Below are 23322 nucleotides of genomic sequence, written 5' to 3'. Positions count from 1 at the left end.
TCTCTGTGTTTGCCTGCGTATGTGATGGTGTAGGAGGAGAGGTGATAATTCATCACTGTTTGCTATTTACGGTCTAGAACTATAAAAGGGGGAAAGCACTTACAGATTGCAGTTGCAGCTGTGCGATTAACTGGTCGCATGGCATGACACTGTGTAAAAAGATGAGAAGGCAAACTGGTGAAAAGCACAGACTGTTGTCCTCAGCCACAATACAGAGCCTATCAGGTTGTCTGAAAGCAGCTCAGCTGCCTGTGACCCACATCAATGAATCTGATGAGTGTCAATGCTGCTTTCGACCTCTCCCTGTAAGTTTTCCGTTTGCTTTTTGAGTTTTTAAGGGCTCCCTTTCCATACCAGCTGTTTCACGGTCTCCGACTCTGCCTTTAATCCTGGAGCTGATGCGCCGCTGTGGTTGCTTTGAAGCCGTTTTCATGTTTGTCTTCCTGTTTGAACTTCATTATGCTCGTCAGTGAGAGGGGTTAAACTCACTCCTCGTGACTGAGGTGATGTCATGTCTGGGGATTTTTGCTGTGCTTAATGGAATGTGCTGATACAATAGAGTTAACCAGAGACAGACACCCTATGCATTGTCTGGATACAAATATCATTCATGTCAAGGCTTCTGAAAAGCTTTGGTGCCGCCCCACTTAAATGTGCTTTTAAATGCATTATGTCATTCTTTTTACCTGTGTATCGACTCCTGATGATTGTATGGCTATTATTGTTGAGTTGCAGTTTGCTTGCTGAGATGGTCATCAAATCACCTGGAAGTTGACTTTGAAAGACTAGCAAATAGACATGCAAGTTTCTATGATCTTTTTTTTGGTGGGAGGAGCATCAGTTCAGCTTTTTCATTAGCCCCACTAAAGTGGTGGATCTATTGACTGAAACCATCATCTTATTGTGTGGTTGCTGAATATGGCTTGGGTTTGAAATCAACAGTGGTGATCGACTGACACTGTCATTACAGAGATGTGACTGTCAATAGTGGTTGTAAAACCCTCTGGTGTGAGTTTGATTCAGTTGTTCCTGCCATTAAAATAATTAGGTAGAGTGGCTTTTTATTGGCATTGATTTTGTGATGTTTCAATGTGATTTTATTGTACAAATAGTGTGGAGTTAAAAATCTGAATTCAGATTTCGATACAGTATACTTTCACCAGCTGTACTGTGAGGCTTGGTAAAAACAGCTATTTCAATGTACAACCCCCCTTTTTATTTGCTGTCGATTATGGAAGATAATAGCTCCAGTAATGTGTCTGCACTCCCCTTTTCACACCCTTGTCATATCTCCACAAATCACAGCACATTACTATCTGGTATCACCATAAAGCATCTTTGGCGGTGCAGCCAAAATATCAAGTGCTCCAGTTAGGTTTTATAGTCAAAGCACCTTTACCTCAATAAAATGACCCATTTTAAAATGCTCCATCTGATATGGGGAAAGAGCCAATGTACACAGTAAAATGTTCAGTGTTAAATAGACTCATACAGAGTACATATGGTCCCTATTGGAATCGTAGGTACTCTGTAAGAATTGAATTAACATTTCACTGTGTGTGTATTTGGGTTGGAAATGGCCCTGGTTGTGTCATCACAATGCAGTAACTGGCAAATATACAGAAAGTCAATAGTGTCAATGAAGTGAATGTAGGCTACATGCCTAATATAAACAGTAATAGGAGCTCTTAGCAGACTTATTCTACCTGACACCTCTGAGTTATAAACTTCAGGCAGTTGGTTTTCTTACTGAAAACTGTAATGAAAACATTCACTATACAGGTGTAAAAATTAGTATTAGAATATGTAGGAATGAATTGCTTTTGAATGGGCCTATTCTGTTATTAAACATTTGCTCAAATTGATCTTAAAGGCCGTAAAGGAAATGAACAGAAATGAAACTCATTTGCGGGAAGAGGCCTCATTTGAAAGGAGACAGAAAAGACCTGACGAGAGACGATGAGGTCACCACTTATATTGACGGTCATTTCCTCTCACCGCCGGGGAACCTTTGGGAGATATTGATTCCAGAGAAAAAAACTAGAGTTTATGTGGTCATAAAATCTATCTGAAGAGGTGGGGGAAACGGAAGTAAGCATAACAAAACAGACACATCCCCTTACCAAACTTGTAGAAATGATCAAATTACACATTATCTTCAACAATATTATGCAATAATGCATAGTTGCATTATAACATGTAATACAATTCCTAAGAGTTTAATGCTGGAGTCAAATGTAATTTTGTTTTGTTCTGTACTGTACATGCCAATGCCACCTACCTCATATTCCACATCAAAGTCGATCATTCCACTGTGGTGGAAAACCAGACCTTTGATTCATTCATTGACTTCATTGACCTGTATTGTGGTTCTCTTGTTTGAACAGTAATGTGCATTTTACCATTAAACATCTGGTGATAACCAATAAAACCATTGTTGCATTCCACATTCCGATGAACAAACAAATAATTTTGTTGTTTTTGCACAGCTACGCTCATAACCTAGAGATCTCTCCCCCCCCCACCTCCCCTTCTTCTCCAGATGAGAATTTGGTGGTGGTCTTTATCATTGCTAGCAGGGTTGCTTCAGCACATCTCGAAATACAGTAATGAATTCCTCCTCCAAAAAAAAAGTGTGGTAATTGCTCCGCTTCAGCAGTGCATGGAGATTAGGCCTAATTAACTGAGTTGCCCAGGGTGACGAAAAAGATTGTTGCCGCAGAGATGGACAGACAGTGAAAGGGAGGAGGACGATAGCTTCAGGGAATATCATTTGGTTTTTTTCTTCCATAGTTAATGTGAACAAATGCATTGTTAAAAAGTACAATGCATCTGGTAGACCCCAGAAAGGAATGAGCCAAATGGAGGGATGGAAAAGCAGCTTTTCTTTTTCCACTGTGTCTTTTTATTTGTTTAATCAGTGGAGGCCGTTATCTAATACTGTTATGTTTTCATATTGTACTTAAGTTTTATCCTGTTAATTAGTGCTAATAAATGAATTGCACTAGGGAGCAAACACAATGTGTGGATGCATCATTCATATCGTATAAAGTATGCTCTACAAATGAAGTTCATCATTATTATTATTTATTTTATTTTTTGTATACTTCTCTGTTGGGCACTATTCTGACTTCTTTAATGTGTGTGCGTTTTTGTAATCAATGCAATAATTTTACTACTTCTTGTCGTTTTCTTCTTTTCAACATACAGATACAGTATACTGTACATAAAAATGGTGTTTGTGTTTATTTGGGAACTGGGACTGCTATTTTTGGCTTTTGAAGGTAGGCTTGTATATGTTTTAAAGTGAGCTGGGTCCCATTCCAGCAGGAATTCTTGGTTAAGAAGCTGTAATTATTTTTTGTAATATGAACTGCCATCTTGGCAGAGAGTTGATTGTGATTAATGCTTTAACCAAATCATTGTTTGTTGTACTTAGTTTGTTCAGCTAAGAATATACTCTGATATAATTCACGACAGCCTAAATGAACTGGTCTGAAATCTCATTATGCTCATATCGATTCCCTGTATTGAACTTCAGCATCATGTTTCATAATCAGGAATTTTAAGTGCTGGTATTACCATAAAATAAACAAACCTGGAACCACTCTGAAGGGCATTTTTTAGTCTCGGCCATTACAGTACCTCTAGACATCAGAGTTCAGAGTTTGAGGCCCAATCATGGGGATTTATGATCCCATTGTCTCAGACTGGAAACGACAGAGAAAGATTATCTGTGTCTCTAGCGAAAACAGTGGTTTAATTTCCATGGGCTGAAAGTCCTTTTGGCATCTCCCACTTGCGGAAAGGAAATTTACATTTTTATACAGATCCAGACCCAGAGCAGCTGAAGTGAGAGACTGAGTTTATTTACAGTCTTTTGGGTCTTTCGGTGTGTGAAGTAGTGCAACGTGAATACTATTTCAAGATTGAAAGTGTTGCTCAGACGAACAGTTTTCAGACCACCGCTATGCTTTCTTGGTGGTTTCAATCAACGCTTGGCCGTTGCCTTGTTCCTCCACAGATTCTAAATGTCAGCTGAGATAACATCAGAAGCACATCATGCATGGAGGCAATGGGAGTGAACATCTCAGGAAGTCTGATGCACTGTGACGGTGTTGTATTAGTCTCATAGCAAGAGCAACAGATGGTTTCTTGGTGATTTCGAGGGGTATGTTCTCTCTGCAGGCTGTGGGAAAGATGATGAGAGGATGAGAGAAAGAAGGAGGAGAGGGGGAGAGTGAGAGAGAGACAGAGAGAGAGAGAATGAGAATCAGAAGATAAGGATGTGTTTGCATATGGACTATGAGCTGCTCCTCTGAATTCCCCCCACCTGCTATAGAAAGGGAAGCTAATCTCTCTCGCCCACTCGGAAAGTTCAAATACTCCCGGGATTAACTGTGCCCTTTCTGCTGCAGGAGAAGTGATCTCACAGCAGTTTTACGGTCTGGATCAATCGGTCTTATTTGTGCTTTTTGATAAAATGATAACTGGATAGAAGTGAGGTTTAATGGTTTCAAAAAGTTTGCGTATATGTTAAAAAGCAAGAATGCATACATTAAACATTCAAAGAGCATTGATGTTTAGCCCTTGCTGTTCTTCCTGAATGAATGGTGATAATTGCTGGTTGGTGGGTATTGCACTTTTGTTGTTTCCGTTACCGAGTAACAGTTAAGTTTGTTCTTATTCTGCAATGGCTAAAAGAGATCCTTGAGTTCATGTGGAATCCATTTACGGTTTTGGTTGGTGGGGAAAAAACTTGTAGCTGTTGGAAAGTTTCTGGATCTAAATTAGAATTGCTACTTTAAAACAGCAGTAGATCCAGCCATTTGCTGGATCTGGACTTGGAGAAAGCATTTTGGGAGATATTGTCACATCAAATTAGACACATCCCTTTCTGTGTTCCCTTGTGGCCAGTACTGCTGCTTTGGAAATGGGATGGACTTTAGGAGGCATAGCTGTGGGCAATGGTTTGGCCATAACTGCCTCAGAAAAATGGCTTTGCAAAGACTACAGTGCATGCCTCGAAAACACAGACAGGCTTTACGGATTGCTCATCATATCAAGCCTGTCCCCAGAGACTCTGAAAATCTGGGATACACTCCAACAAAAATATGCCCTCTCCGGAACCAGGGGTGGATGCAGGCTAAACAGGATGTGTCGTGTGGGCAAGAAGTGCATCCAGCCAGAACCTCTTCAGTTAATGTTGCTGTATGATCCTGATATCATTTGTTTAGATGGAGCTGTAGTATCACTGAAATGGAGGAAAAGACCATTTGTTTTCATTTTTGAGAATTTGATAGGGGTCTTCTGTATCTTTTATGCTCATCTTTTTGCCTCTATGGACTCTCTTGTTCTATGAAGATAAATGAGGCTTTATCAAGGGAATTCGTCTGTTTATTTGCCTTAATTTATTGGATCATTTGGTTTTATTGGTGTAGCATACTTTGTTTGGGTGAACTTAATTTCCAGATTTTGCCTGCTTTGCATATCATTCAGCATGATACAGCCTCACAGTGGACATCAAGATTCAGATAATTCTCCTGATTGCTTCCTGCCTTATGACTTCAATCATCATGTTAGAGTCCAGGGACAAACAAGTGGATGGACTGTGTTGCCTTGAGACTGGGGAATGAATTTATGTTCCAGAAAAAGCAGATACACTCCCGGTGGTTGTCCGCATTCAATTCAAATCACTCACGCTGGTGTGCCAAGCTGTGAATGCTACTGCCCTTTTCTTGACTTCGGACAGTGACAAATGACAAATTACACAACACAGTCCAACCGGACCACTTCTTTCAGCATTCTCTGGCCAGCTGGCTGTCCCATCTCTTCCAGCAGTCAGCGGCTACTTCGTCTGGCTCTTCTCTGTCCGCCCACAACCGCTAATGATGGAGCCACCCTCCCCAATCCGCCAAGAAGCCAGATTCACCGACTGTTTTCTGCTAACATTTAAAACCCCATAGTTTCACACAACACCACAATATTGTAACTTTGCCAATTTCTGGTTCTGGTGATGTTTCCTTACCATGTAAGTTGCATGAAACCAGTAAAAAGTGTGTACCAAAAATTGAACTGTAAATTTCATTAATACAACAAAGTAAATTAAGGCATCAGATTTGTATTAAGTCAGTTTATTACAGTGAGCTAAATGTGGTACTAGAAAAAAAGAGTAATATAATCTGTCTCCATTTTTTAGGAAACTTGGCCTTAACTTGACGTATTACTGTACTTTTATACCGATGACAATTACCCTGGTCTGAAATATTTGACAGAAAATTTTTTTCTCGCGTTTCACTTGACAACATATCTGTTCTGTCTTTCATTAGATCAACCACAATCAAAGTTCATGCAATACTAGACTGAAACAGGAAGCCTGAAATTCCACTTTTATACGTGGCCACCCAAAGGAGCCCCTGGGATCTTCTGCATGTAATATATTTTTAATAATGAAGTTGGTGATGTGTATGAGCGAAGCGTCCTGCTTCAGTTCTCAGGACGATGGGGGTTAACAGATGGGTTGACAGATGGGGGTCAGTAAGGCTGGAGTGCTCCCAGAATTGGTGCTTTGGTAAAAAAAGGTCACTGAGACCAGCTTAGCATGTCTCCACCCTGCTCCCACTACCTCCATCCAGAGCACATCCACCTCTGGTCTTATCGATGTATTTCATCGGTAAACACAGAAATCAGCTCTGGTGAATTTCTGACCCCCTCATATCTTTTCCCTCCACATCTGTAACCTATCCACGCAGATTCTAACATTCAGACTTTCAGCAAAGCATTTTCGTGTGTTTTTACTTAAGCCCTCAAAGCAGGATTACATCGATTCCAGTGCACCGTTCAATGTTTTGTTTTCAAAATGATTTAAGTTACACCCTTAAGTAAACTACGTTTATCTGATTAGCTCTGGCTAGCAATTGTTCCTGCTTTTGAAAAAGACACATTATTTTTCCATCAGGATATGATGGCAGCTGAATAAACAACAGGGGCATTTTCCTTGAAAAATGACTTGAATTAACAGTGAATTCTGCAACTCAATTTAATTTTTTTATTTTTCATTTATTTATTTATTTTTGCGGGTAGGCTAGGCGTCATGATCATAGTTTTGTCTTTCTGACTGCCGTTCCTCAATCTGGGAATGAAGTTTCCTCTTGTCCTCTTGAATCTTCTCTTGTCTCGAGTGCCCCCCCCCACCCACCTTTTGGTGTTTTCTCCATCACCCTCTTGACCATTCTCATTCTCTCAAGGAATCTTGCAGTTTAACAGCTTCTGATTACAGTAGTGTCTCTCAAGCTGTTTGTTCAGCTCCTTCTACCAATCTCTCGCCCGGACCATTAATATCAGCTCCCCTCTCATGATACAGGTAAGAACTGGCAGTTCATACCTGTATAATGGGGCGTTTTATGGAAACTCATACAAACTGATTAGAGCTGGATATACATGCAGCAGGTCTGAGGGTTATTTAAACACATACTGTACATTCTGCCTTCTGGGTCAGGACCTAAGTGGGACAGAGAGTAAGCACAGCTGGTCCATCCTGCCATGGCTTCACTTACCTTAACTGGTAACTGTTCTGTACAACATGGTAACTTTTGGGACTGGCTGGCCAGGATTGACATAAACTCTCCACTAAAACAGAGAATAAATCTGCATATACACCTTCAGGGACCCTGTTGCCTGAATATAGAGCCATGCACTTATTGGCTGTCCAGTGTTCAAATAAACTCATTAGTTTAAGCATGAGAGGTGATTATGAAAGGGTACGTTCTCATTGTGGTGGATAGCCTGTAAACAAGTACAGCTAAGATAAGGCATTTGTTAGTAATCCCTCTCAGCATCTAGTTTTTGGATTGTATTCTTGGTTACATGATACTTAGCTAATAATGAATGAAGCGGTTTGGCCTATATACAGAGCTCTTCAAAAATAATTGGCACTCTTGATAAAGAAGATCAAAAAGGCTGTATAAAATAAGCAGTGCAGGTAATTAGCTGTATTGTGCACTCACAAATGTGAAGATTATTGACAGGTGTCAAAATTATTTGTTCTGTTTTCATACAGCAGTGTTTTTTCATCGTTATCAAAGATGCCAGTAGTTTTGTAGCTTGCTATACTTCTGAGATGCATAAGTGCTAGTCTACCTATGAGGAATGAGTTGAGGAGTGCCTTGGCGACCAGAACCCTTCCTCACTGGGGAATGAGAAATTCTAATAATGGGCCATCGGGTTCAGTTCAATGGTGCAGTCTGGGTTCAGTTCCAGGCCATGGACTAGATCACTGTCCTGAGTATGAGTGCTTTTAGCTGGACGTACTCCCTGACTGTCCACTCCCAGCTGGAAAATAATTTCTGAGATAGCGATCTTTTTATGATTCATGAGTTCATTATTTAGCTCGTAATAATGCCTTCTCTCACAAAACAAGTAAAACTGGATGGGTAAAATTACGAAAGAGGCTCGTTTTATGCCTGTGCTGAAAAGCATTTGGTTCTGAGGAACGTTTTTCCTTTCATTTACACTGCAATTTGACCTCTTCTCAGTCACTTTAACTGTAGCCTTTCAGCCATAACACATAACACAGTATTTAACAACACCAGAGATGGGATTCAGTACTGTTGTTTTGAGTATTGGCCTTACCACAATATTTATCTTTCGTTTTATGGCGAAAATAACAAAAAGTCTTGAAATACATTCCAAAGAATACAACTAGCAATCCAAGACTTGTGTTATACAAAGTTCAGACCAGAATGTACCAAAATATTAGGTTACATCCTCAGAGTAAATGCTTGGCTTTGTTTCTTAAACCACACCTGGAATTCATGTTTGTTGTGCAGGAATTTGCTGAGATTAAAATATCTTGACCCTGTATGTTTCTTTCACTTTTACATTTCACTGTGGTGTTAGTTACGGCTCATCACAATAGACTTCACCTTGTTAGATTAATTGTATGTTAGATATGTTAGATTCAACTGTTCTGTCCTTTCCTTACTGTGACATTACATCAACATGTTCAACAGTCTAGTCTTTTTCAACTGGCAGGTCACGTGTCTCCAGGATTTCTTCGGAGATGACGATGTCTTCATTGCTTGCGGCCCGGAGAAGTTCCGCTATGCTCAAGACGACTTCTCACTGGACGAGAATGGTATGATGAATATCCACTAACTTTTCCTGGACAAGATTGGTAGGACGTATCTCCACAAACTTTGCTTAATGACTAATATACTGTAGACTAATATTGAAAGTATTAAAAGTTCATTACACCTTAAATTTATTTATTTATTTATTTATTTATTTATTTATTTATTTATTTATTTATTTATTTATTTGGTTTTCTGGGGTGTCAGCTAGCTGGTGACTCAGACCGTGAGGTGACATCTCAAAGATGAGGTTGATGACCGTGTTATCTCAACATGGTGACGCATGGCTCGGTGTGCGGACAGTCTCAGTGGAGCAGGATGCAGCAGACGAGATCAGTCTGCCAGTAAACAAGATAAAATTCCAGGGCCGTCCTCTGAGATGACTCAGTGCGTCTCTTTCCAAAACATCATATGGTTTCTTTCAGGTGGCCTTTATTTTTGATGGCCGTGAAATTACTGTGCTGATGGATGTTGTCATAGGTGATGGTGGCCAATGAGATCCCTTTCTTGTACCGGGGTATTTTTTTTTGGAAAGTATGGAGTTTTAAATTTCCCTTGGAAAATGTTTCACCATGACATCACTGACAGCTCTGACACGGTAGACTTATTGTTCTTCTTTAGTATGAATATAGATGACACCACCTGCAATGTCAGTGTATTGGATGCAAGAATATTCTGGACCATTGACGGATCAATTATTCCTATTCGATACAACAACGACAATGAAGCACTCTAAGAATTATTGTCAGCGTAGTCAAAACATAAAATAGTCATTACATGAAATCTATTGTGCTTCTTATTTTTGCTTTTCTTTACAGCATAATAAAATCTGAATGGCCTCTTTGTAGCCTACCCAATATCTTGTGGCCTCATAAAAAGTGTAGATCAACAGGATCACATGAAAGACGTGTCTCTTTCTTCAACATGGCAGCTGCAGGAAAGGTTTTTTCTGCCGACAAAAAAAACTTTGCCTGCTTCAATCGTATGGCAGTTTTAAAAGGAGCAAAAGTAACACGGCTGAGTTTGTAAATATTACATTACAGGCATTTAGCAGATGCCCTTATCCAGTCCGACTTACACACATTTTTACATTGCGTTTACATTGCATCCATTTATACAGCCAGATTTATACTGAAGTGATGCAGGTTAAGTACCTTAAGTACCTCAAGAGCACAACCACAGTGTCCAACCTGGGAATTGAACCTGTGACGTTTAGGTTACAAGACCAGCTCTTACAAGTAGGTCTCTTACACACTGTATTACATCAAGCCTTCCTCAGCGTGTGTGAATGGCGTGTGTGCCCTGCGATTGATTGGCAACCTGTCCAGGGTGCGTTCCTGCCTCTTACCCACTCCATGCTGAGATAAGCACCCTGATGAGGAATAAGTGGTTACGAAATTGGATTGATGGATGGATGAAGAGCTCATTTAGCAACAGTGACATCTTTGTCTTCACATTTACTGTATAATTGCTGTCTCCAGTGGTACGATATAGTCCTACCCATTTCAAACCTGTACCATTTCAAGTAATTCTGAAATGAGGTCGACCAATTAGCAATACAGCTTGTTAATGCACTTGCCTGGCAGCAGGTCAAACTAGGCTGCTCTTTGGCATGTACCCACATTCCCTTGTATAAAGCAAAATGTGATTGAACACCTGCTTAAGCAGCCTGTAATGTACTAAAATTGAATTAAATATTGAAAAAAAAAAAAAACTAGAACATTGTAATTGAAACAATATTTCAATAAACTGTGCTTAAGCAACTTGTTATAGTTCAGAAATGTTGCAAGAAAACTCTTTTTATAAAAAAACAACTTTATTCTCTTATCTCTGCAATCTTTTCATTTGTAATAAATAGTACCCCAAAAGGGAGACTCCAGCGATTTTGGATGTTTTTCTTTCATTAAATCCAGATTCTGTTTAGCCCTTGTGCAGTTTGTGGGAAAACTGTCCATCCAGCAGTATTTGGTGGTGGAAAACATAAACGATTTAGGAAAACCAGTCTTAATTAGGCAGTGGAAAAAAGCAAAAACAGGAAAACTGATTCTATCCAGGACCAACCCCCCCCCATACACACACACACACAAACATCATCATCATTAGAAGGCAGAAAGGACGACCAGTGACCTGCCAAGTATTTTGTATTTTGTTGAGGCCCGTGCGAGCTGTTCTGCCAACAGTCAAAGATTCCTGATTCCACAGAAACAACAAAAAGTTAAAATCTCCAGGGGACTTTGTGTGTGGTTTTTTAACTTAGGCCTCTATTCATTTTAGTCCTAGGGTTTTAATCAGCTTGGCTGTGGTACAGATACCCTGAGTAAAAACCGTGCGCAGTAGTGTGGCATGATTGATTCTGACAGAAGAAGAAATGCAAACTAAATAAGAAAAAGGCACAAATCTATAAGAATACCAAGGCTCAAATGCGACTTGAATGTTCTAAAATGCAGATTAAAAAATAAAATAAAAATCAGTCTATGATCCGACCTACAGGATTTGGGTTCTGAATAGACAAAGAGAGTGTATTTTAGCCAGCAGACTGAAATGACCACAGTGCAGTATTCAAGCTTCCTACAGCCCAGGGCTTGACGCCTGCCATGTGATTTAATGATGCATGTAAGCGTGTGTGTGTGTGTGTGTGTGTGTGTGTGCGTGCGTGCATTTCCTTTCTGACAATATGGCTTCCTTCTTTCAGCACACTTTCCCTCCGGGGCCAAATCCAAGTCTGCCCAGGGTGCACAAAGCCAAGGTCAGTGTGAATTTATGGCCGCTGCTGTCATCACACACACAAGACACAGATCTTCTCTGTGTGTGAGGAAAACAACTCTGCTATGTCACAGATCACATCAGTACTGCACTTACACATATAGAATGACTGGTGGATGGTTTCTATGTTGAATGTGGCAGTGAGGTTTCATCCATGCCCAGTATTTTAAAAAAAATATTATATTCATGTAAAACCAAATGCATGTAAAATCAAATGAAAGCAGCATAAATCTGATTTTATCTGAATTTATGAGGGATGAAATACTATTCCAGCTGTGGGTTTCTTTAAGTTTAAATTATACATCACTGTGTCCAGACTTACTGTAAATTATACTGTCACAGGCTCCCCTCTGCCCACAATGGAAAAAAAAGTAAAGAAGCAAATTCATTTTAGTGTCCAGGTGGTCCATTAGTATTAACATGGGAGACGCAGATGATACCGCACAGTTCTGTGCTAATTTTATACCTACGGCAGTAAAATAAAATTAATTACCCAACTCCCACAAACACTGCACGAATCATAGTTGTTCTGTCACAGAACTAATTGATGTTTTTAGTAAGTTGCATAGACCTTCATCTGAGCATGGCAAAGGTCTGTCTGACCATACATGTAATGTTAATCAGTTTTGTGAAACCATGATTCATAAAGAGGCAGTATGTCATATTTATTTATTCATTAATGAATTTATTTTTGGTGTTCTGTTTCTTTTATTTTAGAAGTATGTTTCAGGTTACCATGGTTTTGATGCTGTAAGTTATGTAAACAACTATTTGAAAGAGGCTAAACAAGAGATATGCCATAAAATAATGTACATAAAGCAACAAAAAAGTTGCATGTTAACTGAATAGAGAATTAAAGCTATTTGAGGATTTTAATATTGATGCTTTGGCCTGGATTAAATAATTGTTACAAATTAAATTAGATTTACTAAGACATGGATGTGTTGCATCCTTTCAACACAATCTTCTTCATTAACGCTGCTGATCATCACACTTGCCAAACTGTGTTTTTGAAGAAGAAAGTAATGCTGCCATTTGAGTGTGAGTCAAAATGATGGTCATATTTGGTCTGAATCCAAGCCATTGTATCCAAGTATGACAATAATGACGTCTTCTGATCACCAAAATCTTTTTTTTTTTTTTCTAACTGCATAATGGATAATTTATAGGCTGTAGAGTGGGGGCAGCAAGGAAACGTAAGTGTGGTTCCAATATAGGGCTGTACACGGCACTGTTGGGCTTTGGAAGAAAATGCAGCACCATTAGTTACTTATTAGCTTTAGTTCAAACCGCTGTTGTGTTGTGGTGGTTTTATACTGGAGTATTTAATAGTACGTAGTACCAGTTTCTTTAGTTTAAGTAGGAAATCAGTACTGCACAGAAACTACTGTACAGGAGCTCAAATAAAGAAACCAAATGCCGTGCGGAGTTTTACTCTTGAGTTTCTAAGGATTTCCTGTATATAGTGCATTTTACCCCCTTGTGAGCCATGCCTGCACTCTGTACACTTATAGAGTGTAGAGTAGTATTAGTGAGGGGTGAAGGCCTAGGAGACAGTGCATAGGAAATAAGTGATGGCATCTTGAATTGCTTGTGTGTATCTATACTTGTGCCAGAAATAAAGCTTCCCATTTATACTAATAAAATCAAACTAATTTCACATTAAAATTGAATTCTCGCAGCCAATGCTGTCTTTAATACTGACTAACTTGCATGCCAGTGCAATCTGCCTGTCGGGTTAATATCATTATAGTTATTTGCCCCCCGTCTCCTCCAACAATTGGATGTATGCTCTGCTTGTCCCCCACTTTTAACCCCCACCCCCTCTTTGCGTAAATACCGTGTTGCCACTGTGATAAACATTGTGTCGATTAACTATTTAGAGGCTCTTATGATCAAAGTGAGGTGTACCTGCAGGAGCTGCTAAATTTGATGTTCATCTTTTGCAAAGCAATTAAAAAAAACGTGTACTTCATGGGCTCATTGTTCCTGCGTGCCCCAAATGAAGGACACATTCAGTAACTCATCGCTGTGAATGGTTTTTTGCCATGCCCTCCAAAAGTTGCAGTTTGTACGCAGACATCTGCATACAAAAAAGTGATTTTTTGAGGGCGGACTGGTGATTTTTGCACTTGGCAGCACAATATAAAAACATTCTGGTTTATATGTTTTCATATGCCCACTCCCGCCCCCCCCCCCCCCCCCCCCCCCTTGAGTAATGACCTCCATGGGCTACATTTTACATTTTAAGACAGTTCATATTACACATGTATTGAAAACTGAAAACATACGCACTTCACAGTTTTCAATATCTTTGGCTGGCTGGATTTGTAGATAACAAAGTGAATTGTGTTCTTCCATCTCAGCATTCGCTGAACCTTTGGGAAATGTTTGAGAGCAGTATTACATACTGGCAGTGATATGGGCTGCTTTAAAATGGCACAGTGAAATTAGCCCTCGCTTCCCCGAGTGTTTGCAAGCTGCAGCGTGCAACGATACTGCACTGTACTTAGACAGACATTTCATCACGAAGGCAAGATACACAGGACGTGAGTTGTGGTGAATTCACTTATCAGTCGCTGGTTTTAACTGCATGTGTTTGGATGGGTTTTTTTAAAATCTCCTCAGAGTACGGATCAGCGAAGATGAATCCTAAAGGAGTCGCTCAGAGGAGTTTGACCAAGAGCCCCGGACCGGCCCGGCGCACCAAGTCCCCGATCGAATCGAGTGAGACGATTAATATCTGATTCATTCATGCTCCATTCTCTGACCGCGACAGGAACTCTCTCCACGTGCACACATGCCCATATCAGTCCTCTCTTCATCTGCAGTTTTAAAGCAGAAAGATACCCTCAACTGCTTTACTCATATATGCTGGTTTTTTATTTTTTGTGTGTAATAGGAAATTTTCAGGATAAATTTTGGTTGTTTTATTTCAATTATGTTTTGGTGATGTAATTCATAGCTGTCCTTTGTTTGTATCCTTTACCTGTTTAATTTGGCTTTGATTTTGAATTTGCATTCTGCATTTTTTTTGTATATAGATTTTTTTAACCTCTCCATCTATTGATAATTTTCAGAATGGGTCAATTTTTGTGGCTTTGGTTTAGTTTTTTTATTTAAATTTTTTGCTGGTGGTGGTGGTGGCTGTGAGGAGGGAGAGTCCCCCTTTTCTCCTATTTGGAGATGCCAGATGTGCTATGCTCTTGTGTAAACTCCATGTTGCCCTGCAGTTGAGTATGTTCACGCCTCCAATAATTTCTACACTACAGACCACATTATCCAGGGCAGCAAACACTATCAGAAAAGAGGCCCATCACCCCCTTTACTTCACCACCCGTAGGAAGCTTGTGAGAAGCCAGAGAGCTCCTTTGTAGCAATTACCTGAGAAACCCAGGCCAAATATTGTCCACTCTATCACAGCAGGACTCAAGAAGTCAATTATTTTACACTACTGGACACTTGAGTTCATCGTCAGCTTGTGAAATAGCCCAGACACAATGCAGTAACGTCATAGCTGTGGGGCTCAAACTGCTTCTGTGGCAAGCCTTTTTATTGACCTGGTTTTTTTAACTGATCTTTTTTAAACACTCTGGAGCCCCTGAAAGCACCACCAACAGAATTAAATGTCCTGAAGACAAACTGGCATATTTGCTCCAAAGAACATTTTCCGGTACTTCTCACATGACCTTGTGTAATGCTTGATCCCTAGTGGACAATATTGGCCTATAAATTCACTGATTGGTCTACACAAGGTAACTCCAATGGAGATTCGTTTTCCTTAGCATTTACAATGCAGAGGGAAACTAATGAGGTGCCGTGCAATGCTTTACTCCTGTGTGACATCCAGTGCTCTCCCAGTTTTAATTGAGGCCAGGAATATTAGACTCAGGATGCACACAGAGTGAAAAATGTGCCCGTTCTCTCAGAAACAGACGCACACATGCAAGCATCTCTCGTGGGGACTGTCGAGTCACCTTGGCAACTCGCTGCTTGCCAGAGACCTGAATTAGAATGTTTGGCCCTGCTAACAGCCCCAACAGTGAGCAAATGAACTGATGCCCATCCACGCTCTGGTCCCAGGGACACACTGACCCTTCTGAAAGGCATGCTACTGTAGGCTCTGTGCTGATGGACTCAATCAGGGCTGACAGGTACTTTACTGCTGTGGCCTACCTGCTGTTTCCTGTACAGCTCAGTTAAGGACACGGGGTATGGAGAGGAAGTGGGAGGATGGTTTCAGCTCTCCTTTTTCCGTAAAAAAAAAAACCTCTGTGGTGGAAATGCAGTGTTGTTCTTTTCCGGTGAGATCAGCCAGTGCTTTGCCACAGTGCATGAAGGGCCTGGGTCCAGGACCCATTCTCTGGAAGAATGAATTCTCCTGAAGGATGGATTTTAAACGGTTGTGACGGGACGGCTCAGTTTTAATAGATAGAGCCGCTCTCAGTGTGGGCCGCTGGGAGCATGATGCAGGCCCACGTGCTGGCATCCCCACGGATACCACTGTCCTTACTGGAGGAGGACCTGGGATACATAATATTTATTGGGGGGTGGGGGATTCTTTTTATTTACCTTAAAATTTTGGTTTCAACAGTAAAATATGAGCTTATTCTTATTCTGTTTGGTTTCACGCATTTTTTAATAAATGTACATTTTGAGAAATTGACGTATATGTGTACAAATTGAAACGATTGGTTTATTGTTGATTTAAGGGTGTTGACTTATGCACGGTCAGATCCTTTGTTTCTTCCGGCATTACTGTTTGCACTTTATTTCTCGCTCTCGCTCTCGCTCTCTCATCTCTCTCATTTTGATATTTGCATGCCAATTTTTGTTTATGTACATTTAGCTTTTATTTCGCAGCTTTCCTTTCAAAATAAAGAATCACATTTTGCAATAATGTTTTATAGTGTTCTTCTGTTTCCTCGCTAAGCTTTGTCATCATTTACCATGAAATTTTATTTTGTCTGGTTGCTTTCCAATATATAAATTCAATACGTGAATTCAATAAGGGCTAACTGTACAGGGTCAGCTTACCTTGTGGCACAGAGTGGTTATGCTTGGACCGGTTCCCACGGTGACCATAAATCAGCCTCTCACAGTCACTAAACGAGGGCGACAGGGTAGTGTGACGCTTTGGGAACTGGGCTTGTAACTCAAAGGTTACGAGTTTCATCCCCAGCGAGGGCACAACCATTGTACCCTTGAGCAAAGTATGTGATTGTACTTACATGCATTGTAGTACTTACTGTTAATTTAATTGCATTGAATTAACAGTAACCCAAAACTCATTTAGTAAAAATATCCGGTTGTATAAAAGAATCAATTTAAAGATGCAATTCCTTCATCGCAGTGCATATGAGCATCTGCTCAATGGTGTAATGTAAACTCTGTATATATGCAGTTCATATATAATTACTAAAGTGCATTACAGTGGATCTCCAGTATAAAAAAAGATGTATCAACTGGCATAGTTTTAGAGTTTGTTATTTGAGTTTTCAAACTGCTGACATGCTAAAATTTAAGATGTACTTATAGACAGCAAACATCTGTGCATAAACACAACTCATTACATAAATAGATTAAATTCCATAATCATTGTTTAAAATGTGGGAGGATATTTAACTGGAAGCACTTCATTTCTGGGGGTGAAGAGGATGATCATGATTGTTCAGTTTATAGAGATCTGCAAAGAAGAACAGGCCTATCATTCTCAACACCTACATACAGAGTGAACCTGTATGTGTTACATGGGATAGCTTTGTGACCAAGTTGCTACACATATTTAGCAATATCTGGAATTGCTGTGCATAAGATAATTCACAAAAGCATGTTGGCGAAGGGAAAAAGGATGTCTGTTTTACAGACAGGGGGATTACTGTCATTGATTTTAAACAGCTTACCACACAAGCTGCCGGAGGAGCACCATGCCACACACCAGCCCGCCTTCTGTTGTCCAGCGGTATCCTAGCAACCTTCCAGCACCACAGAGAGGCTCCGGAGCGAAGTGGCTGGGGCGCTCTGGGCGGCAGACATGGCTTCCTCCACGGCTTCCTGAATGGCCGCAAAGGGGCTAGCATTCTGGGTGTGGGGCGGTTGAGTGTCATTTAACCCCCATGTCCCCCCCTTTCTCCTTTGTCTTCAGCCAATGGGACCGCGTCCAGCAGCCAGCTTTCAACCCCCATCTCCAAGCAGTCCCCCATCTCCACACCAACCAGCCCAGGCAGTCTTCGCAAGCACAAGGTACAGTAAGCCTCCTACTGGTCACAACGCAGAACTGCGGTTCGTAACTCACCCATATCAGTTTGCGTCTTCAGAATGGATATGACTGGCCTTTGCTCATGAAGTGATTTCCTCATGCAGAGAGAGACTCACACTGATATTACACAGCACATTTTAATCTATAGATTCATTTTACTGATTCCTTTCTTAGTATATTCTTCATTCGAGTGAAGTAAATTTGTGTGCTTTTTGAACTGTGCATTATGACCAATGCAATTAAGTGATTGGATTTGTCCAAATCCATCTGGGTCATATTTCTCTTGTGTCTGATCTGGAAAAAAAAATGTTGTTTGCGACATCTTCTGTCACTAATGTTGCATGCAGTAGTCTGTACAGCCAGTTGTCTGATTGGATGGACCACTGAGCACAACCTGCAGCAATGTGATCTCAATCTAAAAGCATGCAGTTGAATGTGCAGTTGCTTCAAAATCCATGTGTGAGCTGATGACCACATACATCTCATATGCAAAAAATGATACTGTCAACTGTAATGGAATGGGACTGAGGCTGCAGGGGTGGACCTATGTGACGACCTTGTCTCCTCCCCCCTGTGACAGGACCTATACCTGCCCCTCTCTCTGGATGACTCTGACTCCATGGGGGAGTCCATGTAGACCCCCCCTTTCTGACCCCTGATTCCAGCTCAGCTGTGCCCCTGCAGAGGCATCTTTGGTGCTCTCGTCTGACGGACCTCTATCTCTCCACACTAAGACTGCCTGTCCTCCACAGCACACGGTACTTGGGAATCGATCCAGAACAACAATCGCCACATTGTTATTTACATCTGAGGTGTTGAGGTTTTATCTTTGTTTCTTAGGGAGCCCTGTTTGGCTTGTGATACAGTGATGTAGGCATTTTTTTTACATAAACTGATAAATTACTTTCCTACATGAAATAGTAGACTCTCCAGGCATTTTTAAACTGAGGATGATTAACTGCACATACTTTTAAGTGCATGCGGCATAGTCATAAATCTACTTATGCGGTCACACACACACACACACACACACACACACCATTGCCTGTTTTCAGCCAGTAATCTGACAGTTGAAACACTCAAATGTTTCCCACAAACTACTCAAATTATCTAAAATTAAACTTGGTACGGCAAATTTTGGAAAAGCGAAACTGGCTGCAAGCTCTCTATTTACTAGTTCACGTTCTGAGTTTCTTTGAGAACTGGAAGGGTGGGCATAGAAGGTTTTTAGTCTATTATACTTGTTTTTTTGGATGATATTCACTCACTGAATAACAGCAATTTAAAACGTTTTATGAGATTTCATGGGTGGACCTTCATCTCCTTAAGAGAAAAGGCTCAACATTTTTAAGCCATGTGAACTTAGGTGTGTTTCAAACTCTTAACAAGGCCATTTTAAATTCATAATAACAATGCAACCCAATGTTTTTGTTGTTTTATTACAAAAGCTCAAGACAAGTAAAAATTATTGTATTAAATATTTACTCATGTACATGTAGATGGTAATTGTAATTCCGTTAAATTAAATGGCCATGCAGTCCACCTCTGGTCAGATCTACTCTTTTTTGTTGTTAATCTTGTAAGAAAATTTCCCACAACCTACAGTTTCTTGAACTAACGAAGAATATCAAGAATAACGGTTCAGATGAGATGACAGGGTATATATTTATTAAGTGATTATCTGAAATTTCTCAGATGTTTGGAAAATATCATTATGATTACACAAAAGTGAATGCACTATATTTCCATTAGATTTATGGAGTAGATGTTTTAAAATTAAGGAATATTTAGGAAACATATTTATAACACAAATCCAGCTGGTATCCTATTTATCTTGAACCACTTTTGCTTAAAAGCTTAAAATGAAAATACACTGGAATGTGAAGGGTTGAGAGAGTTATAGTTCCAGTATAAATTGATTCATATGAGTGAAAACAGGTTGGCTGAAAGAATGATTCTTGTTTTTCTGCTATTCCTATCAACGGCAATTATCTAATAATATCAACAAGCTAAGCCTGTCAACGAGTCATTAAACTATTCCTAAAGAACCCTTTGAAATATACCCTGTACTGTACTTTCCAACAGCTAGTCTATATGGTAGAAATCATCACGTGAAGAAAATGAGTTATAAAGTTTTCAACTGTGTCTCAGAAAACCCTCTGCTTATTTTCTTTGTCTTATTTATTTGACCTCTCAGCATTTCTTACAATATTTCATTGTTAAGTGTCCACCATCACCGCAGAATGGAAAAGGAAATTCTCTCACCTCCGCTGGTGTTTTTAAAAAAAATCTTTTGATAGAATAAATGGAATTACTTTCATTTCATTTGTTCTTGAGATTACAGGAAATCACAGTAGTGGGTCGCTGTTCTTCTTTATCTTTTTATGTTGAGCCAATGCATTCCTGGTTGAATTACAGGGAAACTTCACCTCAGCCCTCTTCTTTGCTCTGTCACAGTGGTTTGTTCAGTGCTTTGTAATGTTCATCCAATGTACCGCTCTTGTTATTTCAGTGAAGTCTGCTGCGTTGCTCTGTATGTACTAGTGTTGTTAAATAATTGATCTCATGTTGCATTCGTCACAGGTGTGCTTTTTCTTCATTCTCAAGTCACCTGACCATGTTTGCATGTGGCACCCGTTCCCATAAAATAGTGCTCTATCCCTGTATCTTCCCCCATATTCCATATTCCATATTGCTCTTTGTCATGAAAGGCATGCTGGGATTCACCAAGTGCATTTCAGTTACAGAAGACAATCAAATGCAGATACTGACGAAACAATGAAACACCTGAAATTGCAATTCTAATCATGAAATATTTATTCTCATCACCTCTTCACGTCTCTATGCCAGCACCACATCAGCATTTTGATCTTCTTCAACATAAAAAACCAATCCATATTCTCAATGATGAGGAATGGGGATTTTCGTGCAGCGGTGATATATATCGATCTTCTTATTAACTGGTATTATATGTCAAAGATAGGTGTGTCATAGGTTAAGGTGTGGAGATGGGGATGAAACTATCACCCCTGAGCACATGTCTGTTCCTCTATTGTTATTACAGTGTGACTATCAGAGATTACTACAGTATGACTATGAGAAGTTACTACAGTATGACTATGAGAAGTTTCTGCGGTGTGACTGTCAGACATAATATCTAATAATTCATTTGCTAGTTTCATTTGGCAAAGACTATGTTTACCTCTATTTGTGGAAACCTGTTGACAGTTGACAGTCCCATCACATTGACAGTATGCAATTGTAATTGTTCTTTACCCCAGAGCATGCAGTTATGTGGTAATCATATCCTGACTATAAAATCCAGAGGGAGAACCACAGTGAAGACCACAACCCATTTCATGGGAAAATACTTTTCGTGTGCCAAATGCATTTTAATGCAGTCCCTCATTGAGTGCCTGTAGTTGCTGTAGATTCAGCAGACTGGGCTCATACAATAGCACAAACACACGCGCACACACACACACACGCACGCACAAACACATTTGCACACACACACACACACACACGCACACACACACCGCAGCCTGTTCTTTATCCTATTTCAGATGACTGTCATTAGTGTCGTATGTGTTTTAAGAAGTTAGACTTTGGTAGAAATGTGCTGTGTTTGAAGTCTCTCTGTTTATGACCCGGTCAAGATGCAAGCTGATGTTCCCCTGGCTTGCCTGTCAGAGAAGGACCTAGAAAACCATTCACTTTCACAGCACACTTCAAACAAGGAATATGAAAGAGGGAACATGGTCTTAAAACAGAGATTAACTGTAATTTGGCTAATTTCATAATCTCGCCTAACACATCACATATTGATAAATGTCTTCATTGTTTTCATTCTGTGTGTGGTGTTGTCATATCTATGACATGTCAGGCATATGTAAAAATGACATGTTACAGTATATGCAGGTACAAAGGACTACTACTGTAAATACATGGGTGTCCTATGGGGTAACTCACCCTTCTTATTGATCATGTGCTGAAATACCTCTCGTTCTGTTGGGGTTATATTTTGATTTATTTAAAAGTTAAACCCAGAATTGAGAATCATAGCTTCATTTATCTGTACATGAAAAGTCCTGCATGCATTTCCTCTGAGTATTTAAGAACAGCATTAACATTCAACATTGATTGCTGAATGTGACTGTATCCAAAATTAAAGCCATTTCCATTGCATTTTAATTTTTACCTTTTAAAGAAGTAGACAGCGTAGACAAGTCCCTTATTGTAAGTTCAATCTCATTGGTACAGTATGATTACTTTTAAGAGTCCAGCCCTTACATTTAGTCACTGAAAGGTACACTGCAAAAAAGCATTAATGCTGTATTTCTTTTGAGACCAATCTTATCGGACACCCTGTGTATAGCAATTTCTCTAAATGGTAGGCATACTTTTTAAACAGCATTTCCTTGCCAATTTTGTGGATGTTTTTATATCACATTTATTGAATGTTTATATCAAAATATCATAGATTGTCATCTGCAAAAGTCACAGTTTTTGCATTTCTGTGACGACAGGTACAATCTTTTGTTTTTGAATGGTCTCCATAACTGGAGCTTGTAATTATTTTTTGATTTCAGAACTGGAAATGTATATCCTTTCCTATTCTCTGTAGGGGGAAGTTTTTTATTAGCTATTTTTCAAATTGCCATTGTGCCAGTCTATTTGTACATACATTTTTATGATTGCCTTTTACCATTCTTGATTTTAAGTGTTCGTTTATATGCTTTTCAAAAAAGAGATAACAATTCTGTTTCAACTGGATATATGGTAATAAAAAAACCAACAGTTTTACAATTAATTACAGTATGAAATATATTTGTCAATAATTATTCCAGTCTTATTAATACTTTTTAATTTAATCAGTTATTACTTGATTGATACCAGTGAACAGACGCACATTTAAAGTGTAACCCTCCTTTTAAAAGTAACCACTGGATTCTGGTGTGTAGTCATAGCAATTAGTCAAGACATAGGTGGCATGTCAATTCGTAAGGTTATTGCTTGCAGTTTTATTTTTTCTTGGAAAAAAAAAATAGGAATAAAAAAGCATGGTGTTTATATATTATGGGTGCATGCTCACAGTGTGCTAGGATATCTGGTCACTGTAGAACCCACATAGGAGAGGATGAATTAGGTTTGATTCCACGGAAAATG

At 39.6% G+C, this 23322-nt stretch overlaps 1 protein-coding gene across 3 annotated transcripts in view; it reads left to right on the top strand.

The window, feature by feature from the left end:
* LOC135250101 (neuronal migration protein doublecortin-like) overlaps positions 1–19332 on the top strand; it is a 62310-nt gene extending 42978 nt beyond the window's left edge. For 2 of the 3 annotated variants that reach the window (XM_064326038.1, XM_064326036.1), the window contains exons 4-8: positions 9034–9136; positions 11824–11877; positions 14523–14621; positions 18040–18137; positions 18734–19332. In XM_064326038.1, coding sequence (XP_064182108.1) covers positions 9034–9136; positions 11824–11877; positions 14523–14621; positions 18040–18137; positions 18734–18790 — 411 coding nt within the window. In that variant the 3' untranslated portion in view covers positions 18791–19332. The remainder of the gene's footprint in view (positions 1–9033; positions 9137–11823; positions 11878–14522; positions 14622–18039; positions 18138–18733) is intronic. The other variant, XM_064326039.1, reaches the window with a different exon arrangement.
* The last annotated feature ends 3990 nt before the right edge of the window (positions 19333–23322 follow it).

Source organism: Anguilla rostrata, chromosome 3 (assembly GCF_018555375.3).
Source record: "Anguilla rostrata isolate EN2019 chromosome 3, ASM1855537v3, whole genome shotgun sequence".
Classification (NCBI taxonomy): Eukaryota; Metazoa; Chordata; class Actinopteri; order Anguilliformes; family Anguillidae; genus Anguilla; species Anguilla rostrata.
The sequence above is the reverse complement of the archived record's forward strand: the minus strand, read 5'-3'. Positions and strand labels throughout refer to the sequence as shown.